General features: G+C 42.3%; 2 protein-coding genes across 2 annotated transcripts in view; both read left to right on the top strand.

Annotated features, from left to right (window-relative positions):
* Positions 1–4,447, top strand: part of macf1a (microtubule actin crosslinking factor 1a) — a gene marked incomplete at its 5' end in the record, with an annotated part of 93,266 nt that extends 88,819 nt beyond the window's left edge. Inside the window, 2 exon segments of the mRNA XM_014024456.1 lie at positions 1,626–1,728; positions 2,706–4,447. Of these exon segments, the coding sequence (XP_013879910.1) occupies positions 1,626–1,728; positions 2,706–2,965 (363 nt within the window).
* A 2,583-nt stretch (positions 4,448–7,030) lies between these two features.
* bmp8a (bone morphogenetic protein 8a) overlaps positions 7,031–8,679 on the top strand; it is a gene marked incomplete at its 3' end in the record, with an annotated part of 8,865 nt that continues 7,216 nt past the window's right edge. Inside the window, 1 exon segment of the mRNA XM_014024458.1 lies at positions 7,031–8,174. Within this exon segment, the coding sequence (XP_013879912.1) occupies positions 7,769–8,174 (406 nt within the window).

The following is an 8,679-nucleotide window of genomic DNA, read 5'->3' as shown; positions in this document are numbered from 1 at the left end:
ACTGATCCTTCAACACAGAGCATCTTCAGAAGACAAGCTGATAAAATTAAAGTTAAAAATCTGTATTGTTCCATACGGTTTGATACAGGTACATGTATTGTTGCACCCCGTATGTATGTATGTATGTATGTATGTATGTATGTATGTATGTATGTAGTTTAACTCCAGTATCAGTATTTGGAAGTGCATTTTTTTAACATCTCAGTGCAACAAATGCTTCAAGTTGTTTACATTTTTTTGATTGGTGGTAAGTTTCCAAACACCACCGTAATAAATTAAACTCTGCTGTAAAATAGAAAATAGTTCACCGTCTTTGTTTTTTAGTTAAATTTGATGACAGCGCGATGAATTCTGGGAAACCGTCAGCAGCGTAGGATAGTAGGATGCAGACGATGTTTTGGGGGTTTTGTCGGCTGCATGTGTAGGCGCCGGTGAATTGGGATGGCCTACGACGCGGGGCAGTGATGTAAGATGATGATGATGATGATGATGATGAATTTAATTTGTAACGCACTTTTCATTAACAAAAATCTCAAAGTGCTACAAAAAAAAAACACTTCCAAGCTCTGTTAAAAGTACTTAAATCCAGTGGTAAAAATCAGAAAAACGTAATGTCGGCTACAACCCATGAATTGAGACATGGTCATCCTTTTCTAACAAACAGCCTGACTTTGTATGAAAAACCCTAAAAGCAGACTGAAACAGTTTACCCAGAATGCACTGCAGCAAACTGTCAGCACGGTGGTGGAGGACTGACTCGGGCCAAACCTGATCAAATCGATTGTTTAATGCTCTAAAACCTTAAAGGATGTTTTGTTTTTACTGTTTGACTCTGAAGTAGTGACTTATTTCTGTTTCATGTTTATTTATTGTTTCATGTTGTTGCTTTATTGTTTCATGTTGTTGATTTATTGTTTCATGTTGTTGMTTTATTGTTTCATGTTGTTGATTTATTGTTTCATGTTGTTGATTTATTGTTTCATGTTGTTGATTTATTGTCGTTTTCTGTTTGTTTTTTCTGTCATCTTTCCTGTCATTTAAATCCTGCTAACCTTTGAATCGTTCCCCGGCTTTGTTTACAAATTAAAACCATCCGCTTTCACACAACAACACACTTGGTTGCCCCACTCCTCCTCCTCCTCCTCCTCCTCCCTGCGTTTGCTTCTCCTCTGCTCCTCCTGTCCCTCCTCCCTTCAGTCCTCCCACACCCACACGCGTGACTATGCCAAGCCCTGGCTTGCACACAGTAAAACTCCAACGCCAACCAAGTGCCACTGCTGCCCCGATCTGGGTCAGGACCACGAGGTAACACACTCACCCCTCCCTCCCTGACCCCGCCCCCTGAGCGAACTGAAGCACTAACCCTCATGCCTCCACCCAGGAGCTTCTCCTTTAAGTTTGATGTATTTAAGTCAGATTATTTCGCTCAGCACTGTGTCTCTGTTCGCTCAGAGCTCACAGAAGACATGTTGACGAGTCACTTATTTAATCATTATTTTTATTCTTCTTTATACGTGTAAATATTTGTTGTTTGTTCTTTGTGTTCGTGGTGACGTCGTGCTGTTTGTAAAGTAGTTTTAGTTTGACGTCGGCTCACGGTGAAGTCATCCTCTCTCTCCCTACAGGGGGCGCCGTCAGGGTCCAAACTGAAGAGGCCGACTTTCCACTCCAGCCGAGGCTCCCTGACCGGAGAGAACGGAGGAACGGCGCACAGCGGCAAACGAACCGGTGAGTCGGACCAACATAAACTTCAAAGTGTCTGTGACGTCAAACGTTTGTCATAAATGTGAAAGAACATTGATAACGTAAAATAAATGTCACGCTGTTGAGATGTTGCATGTGAAGAAACAGGAAGTGACGTCAAAGGAGAATGTCTGCATGTAAACAGAGCGATGCTACAATAATTAAAGAATCTGATGTTTCTTTAGATTATATTGAGTCACTATCAGAGTTGAAGAAGAGTTTAAATAAGATTGTTTCAATAAACAAAGACCAGAGATTTTATTTTCTTAAAGGGTTCCCCTTTGATGTCACTTCCTGTTTCACTCTGCTGAGATAAATTCAAGAGAAAATATGAGATTTATGAGACAAAATGGGTAAAATCATGTGTATTATGCTAATTTTATTAAATATAAATGTTTTCTTTGACTTCAGGCCCTTTAAATCGGAGTTTAGATTAAAAACACCTGAAAATTAATTTTACATCATTGTGGATCCGATTACCAGATAATGTCATGAATTTGTTTTTATTTTTGTTTATGGATAGTCTTTTGTAATCAAACCACTTCTTTAACCCAACTAGTTCTTCTTCTTCTATTGTATTAGTTCGTCCAAATCCTTTCCAGAAAAGAAAAAGTTTGAGGCAAATATGTCTAAAAATGGCTCAGTGATGGTCAGTTTTGCGTTTTAGTTATGGTGGCCATCTTGGATTTTTAGTTAGAATTCAGAATTTGTCAAAGATTATTCTTGGCTACGATTATACCAGTTTTGAGCTCTGTAAGACTTAAAAAGGTTGAATTAGAGACTTTTTATTTTTAAATTAGCATTAGCGGTTAGCTTAACATTTTTTTTAACCTAGTTTCTAATAAAAACATGTTAAAGACCATCAAAACAGCTAAATAAAATTTTTTTTTGCTGTAATTCTTTGACTTTTCTTTAAAAAAAAAAAAGTAAATTAAATTTAAAAAAACTTTTCCACCTTCCAGATCCAAAGCGAGGGTCTGCGACAGCCAGCGGTCCGACCAGCCGCGCCGGCAGCCGCGCCGGAAGTCGCGCCGGCAGCAGGGCTAGCAGTCGGCGCGGCAGCGACGCCTCGGACGCCTCGGAGCTGCAGGACGCTCGCTCCGTCTGCTCGGACGCCTCGGACACCCCGAGGCGACCCGGGGGCGGAGCCAAGCCTTCCAAGATCCCAATGATCTCCAAGAAGACGCCCAGCCCAAAGACCCCGGGGTCCGCGAAGAAGTAAACCCAGAATCGTGCGGTCGTTCGGCGGCCATCTTACCAGCGTCACTCTGGACATCCATCTTGTCTAGAACTTCTGCACTATGACTGATGCTTCTGAGGGGACGAAGGAGGACAGAGTGTCCCCTCGTCCTCTAACGTTGACTGTGAACCTGCACAAGAGGAGACAGATCAGAGTTCTGGGGTCTTCACTTTTTTTTAACCCTGAAGACCCCAGTTTGCCTTCCAGTCTCCTCCTCCTGTTCAGCAGCGAGGAACCAACCGAGACGCCTTACTCATGTTACACACTTGGTTCTGATCCGACAGAACTTCACACTGACAGACGGGAGAGGCGGCGCAGGGAGTGCCACCACAACAGCTGCACAAACAAAAAAAAAACAAGAATTGTGGTTAAATAATTTTGGCTTGTGGGCCAGATGCCTCAAGGATGCATCAGAAGAGGAAAAATATGCAACCGACTGACCGAGCCGCTTCCTGGCTGTCGAGAAAACGCTCACCTCAGCAGCAGTCTGACGCACACAAACGGGACACGCAGAGCGGCTAACCTCAGGCTGCGGGGATCAGCGGGGGAGCTGAGGACAAGCTCCGCCCCCCCACCGCTGCAGGCCTGCAGCAGAGGGCGGCGCGGTTTGTCAACAATCCGACCAGAAGAAAATAATCACAAGCTAGCAATAGACAGGACTATTTTTACTGCACATTACTCACAACACGTAACATGTTAACAACCGTGTTGGACAACCAGCATGCACTAATCCTCTGCCGCTCTGTTGCTGCACACACACACACACACACACACGACGTGCATCGTGTGTGTGTGTGTTACAGGAAACAAAAGGTCATTGACTTGTGTGTCACTGTATGCAAAATGTTAATTTGCAAATGTTTTTCTGACTTATTTATAATCCAGTTTTGTTATTTAGCTTGAAAAGATTATTTATTTTTCATGTCATATCACCGTCAGCAGTGATTTAGTATTATGGATAACGACATTTCTTCTCTCTTTTTTTCAGTGTCCACTCTGCTCTTTTGACATGATTTGTGTGTAAAAAGTGTTTCTATTCTGTTGTAACATGACTCATAGACGCAGCCTGGTTGTTCATGTTTCCTCATCGAGAAGGACTACAGTTATCTGACCAAAGGGGTTTCCCTTCATGTGTAGAGAACTACAAATATGGACGACAGAGGACCTGAAGGGACGGCGTCTCTTCTTCTAGGCTTTTTTTCAAAATGTCCCGAGTCGTCTCCATGTTTTCTCAATGTAAGAGATGAAGTTTATAAAAACTAATGAAACAGTAAGAAGACATCTTAAGGTGATTTTTATTTATTTATTGTCTCTCTGATGGGGGAGGGCTCCTCTCAGACAACATGAAGGGAGGGATGAGTAACAGGGACTCACCTGTAAAATTAAAATGAACTAAAATTATAAACATTTTTTCTGTTTTTGTATTAAAAATATGCTTGCAATAAAACTGACTCTGCTCTGGGATTAATTTTTTTCCCCGTGAAAATACTGTGGAGTAAACACTGAGAGCTGAATGACTACTGAAGCTTACTAAAGAAGCTGCTAAAGCTAAATGTAGCACAATGCTAGCTAAAAGAATCATGTAGTTATCCTGAAAATGGAAAAATTTAAACTAAAGGGAGCATTTTGATATAGCTGAAAGTAGCTAAAATTAGCTGAAAGTTTAATGTAGCAAAAGACGATTTAAAAAGTAGCTGAACAGTATAGCAAAATGCTATCCAAAATGCTAAAGAGCAAAAGTCATGCTGTCTAACAGGAGGCGGAAGTCCTCATATGGGCATCACAGCGGGGGGGGGGTCATAATCCATATTTCTTTATTAGAAAAAGAGGAATCGTCCATTTAAACGTTTAACTGTACAAATACATGTACGATATATTATCCATGTAAATATTTTGTGATCATCGCAAAAATAAATACTGTTTTCAAAGGTTATAATATCTTCATACCCCCCCCCCCCCCCCCCCCCCATAGTTTATAATGGTTTGATCCAAAGAGTGACCGGGAAAGGTTTGTTCGTCTGTTTCGTCTTCACCATTTTCAGAAGCGACGAAGAAGACTTCAGGTTTGTGTTTCACTTTGTCACAAATGTCGACAACAATAAAAAGAATAATAACAAATATAAAACATTTAGTTGAAAATACTACGTGAAATATGTTAGAGAAACCAAATCTCGTACTTCCACGATGTCGACCTCAGGGGGAAATAAGACGTCAAAGTTTTGTTGATGTTGTGTCAAAAAGTGTTCTGATGTTAACTGCATTTTGTTAAGACAGTTTAACATCTCAGCAGTCACAACAACACAACACCTGATTGTTTTTAAAGCCTCCGTGTTCTCACGGTGTTAGCTTAGCATTTGAGCTAACCCGCTCAGCTAGCCAGGTTAGCTCATTCAGCTAAGCTAATCTGAAGCCTCTAATATTGATTTTTAATACATCAAATTTATTAACATTTATATTTTAATATATGGCATTTTGAGTCAGTGTTTTTGTTCAGTTTAGTTTTATTCAAATCATATTGGTTTAATTAGCTGCTTTCAACTAGAAAATGTTTTTGTAAGTTTGCTAGTTTATAAACAAAATGCATCAGATAGCTAAATAATTAAGTCACTCTGTTCCCAACAGTTGGTACAAAATAAACAGAACTGTCCTGATTTTAAACCACTTTTAAAAGTTTGATTTGACACATGGTTTTAGGATTATAAACAAGATAAATCACAGAGTTATAAAGTTTAAATCTCAAATGTAACTCCTTTTAATAATAAATTCTGTCTAATGTAGTGACACCCTCGTACAAAACGTAGTGATTTATTTACTATTTTATGCTCTTCATGTTAAACCTGAGGCAATGAAATAAACATTTTTCTGATCGAATCATTTTACAGTGTTTGTTAATCTGTCAGCTGATTGGAAGAGGTTCTGTTGAACCATTACTTTAACTGTTTGTGTTGGATCTGCATCGGAAATTAGTAATTTTATACAGTTCACTGCATTGGAATTTGAAATAAAAAATACTTGAGAAATGTCATTTTGCTAAATTTTATTTTATTTTTCATGTAAAACCAATTGAATTACTTAAAAAAAACTCCCATCAATACAACACAGATGCTTGTTTATGTGTATATTTTAGTTTTTCTACTGTGAATAATCAGTTTAGGTGTTTTTACAGCACAGCCTGTGTTTGTGAACAGGTTATTAATGGTGTAAGTCCTGAACATGTTTTTCTTGTTCTGCTGTGCGTGTCTCGGAGCAGACCACATCCAGTCACCGGACATTTCTTGGTAATTGAGATGTGCGAATCATCGGAGATTAAACCCCACCCGGCTGGATCCTCACGTCTGTGCAGAAGGTAAACACGGGGTCAGGGACTTTGTGGTGGCTTTAAACTTTTATTTCCTCACTTCCACTCGGTCCTAACTTTTAAATGCTACCATCCCGGCTCGCGTCAGAGGGTTTGAAACTCGGTCCTGTTTATTGGACGTCTCCGCTGGAGTTAAAAAGGTCTGAGTCCGCCCTCTGCAGCTGTGTGTACACTCACACTCCTCGTTTTCTGTCCGGTTCATCTCGGTCTATCCTTCATCCCAGACGTTTTTCTGGTCTCTTTTCTGCCGTCAGGAATGCCAGTTCTTTCTGAGTTCCCTCTTTTTTCAGATACTCCTCACTAACTCCCTCCTGTCCTTTCACCTCCTCCTCTTCTACTCCTTTATCTCTGCGGATGGCTCCTAACAGTCCCACAGATGTGTGGAGAAACCAAAACAAGGTGACGGTTAATCCCTGGCATCTCAGGACTCGCCCTTTGGCTCAGGCCAGAGCGAACGGTGGTCACTTTGGTTTGGTCAGTGTTCTTCGTGCTGCTCAAAGAGACCACAAGAGTCTTTGAAGAGGAGAGCGCACAAACACCAGCCGAATCTCTCAACTATATTTGAATTTTTTATTTTCCCCTCCGTGTCCTTCTGGCATAGATGGCACTCTAACTAATGAATAACTCAAAAATCTGCTGTAGTTTTTATAAATTAATAATCATCTCCAGATATTTGCATCATGTTTCAGCTGTAGGACAAAAAAAAAGGCTAAAATCCTCGCAGTGAGTTTACAGTTAAAGCRAACATGGGGCTGCCAGAGCCTCAGTGTTGAGCAGCAATGAAAGGAAGCAGTCATGAGCAGATGAGAAGATAAATGGGCGGAGCTAAGCGGATGAGGTCTCCAAAGAGACCGCTGGGAGGGGAGATGATGAAGGGCAGAGAGGTTTGAGGAGGAGAGGCTGAAGCTCGGAGGGTAACTCCCTCATCCCTCTGGACCGGGTTCAGTCGGAGCGAGCAGCGAGGAGGAGGAGGAACACCTCACAGCTGGACACAGGAAGTGCTTTACTTTGGATTAATTGGGACGTTTTGGAGCCGCGGAGCTCCTGCAGGTTTCTTCATCTCCTGCTGGCACGAGGATAAAACCCACCTGCTCATCACAGAAATTGCTCCTCGTCCTCCAAGTTTTTGACTTCAAAGCCCAAAGCAATCTTCCAAAGAGTCGTTGTTTGTTTGCACTCAAAACACACGAGGAAAAGCTTGTAATTATGTTCTCACTCTCCTCATCTGATCCTGCCTGAGCCCGGAGCTGGAGGAGAGAGGAGGCTCTGAGATTACAGAAGGTGGAAGAGGAGGAGTAAACAGAGCTGGCTCTGGTCTAAACACCTCAGGCATAAATCAGGCCTGTGTTTGTCCGCGCTGACTGGGCTGGAGACGGGTCGAGCAGCAGAACCAGAGGAACCTGGTGGCCTCAGGAGTCTCCTTTAGGATGCAGAGCGGAGCCACCTCCACCCTGCTGCTCCTCCTGCTCTGCGCCTCGCTGTGGAGCCAGCAGGCCGAGGCCGTGGTCCACTCCAGCTTCCGGCGCCTGAGCGGCCGCGAGAAGAAGGAGATGCAGAAGGAGATCCTGAACCTGCTGGGTCTGCCGGGCCGGCCCAGACCCCACCCGCCTCTGCGGCCCCCGTCCTCGGCGCCGCTCTTCATGCTGGACCTGTACCACGCCATGTCGGCCGACGACGACAACGAGGTAGACGGGCTGGGGCCGGGCGGCGCCGGCAGGTTCGGGGCGGCGACGCAGGTCAGCTACGCGGCGCTGCCCACCCTCAGCACGCACACACCACCGCTGGGGGCTGTGGTGAGCGAGGCTGACACCGTGATGAGCTTCGTCAACCTGGGTGAGAGCCGCTGGTTTATTAACACCCACTTCACACATTAACACAGATTAACACACAGATTAACACAGATTAACACACACATTAACACACATATACATCATCTTAATCCTAATCTGTGCACTACTCTTAAGCAACCTCCTTCGTTTTGAAGGAAAATGATGAAAACAAGCTTTAAAGTCACCGTTTTTACTTTAATCCTCACTTTGGTTGTTTTTAGGAACTGCTCTGTTTTTTTTTATTAAGATCTTATTTTGATGGTTGGATCACTGCAAAAACTGTCCATTTTACCAAGTTTTAAAACCTTATATCAGCCAAAAAGTCTTTTTGATCTTGAAATACTTGATTTGACTCAATTTTTTCTTATTTCAAGAATCTTACCAAGTAAAATGTTCTTCCTCCACTGGCAGAAATGTTTGACTTAATTAGAGTCAAATTTTCAGACTAACAAGACAAATAATCTTACACATTCTGAAAACAAGATGATTATTCTTACACCAAGATGATT

Source organism: Austrofundulus limnaeus, unplaced genomic scaffold (genome assembly GCF_001266775.1).
Source record: "Austrofundulus limnaeus strain Quisiro unplaced genomic scaffold, Austrofundulus_limnaeus-1.0 Scaffold424, whole genome shotgun sequence".
Taxonomy (NCBI): Eukaryota; Metazoa; Chordata; class Actinopteri; order Cyprinodontiformes; family Rivulidae; genus Austrofundulus; species Austrofundulus limnaeus.
This window is presented reverse-complemented; position numbering and strand designations above follow the sequence as displayed.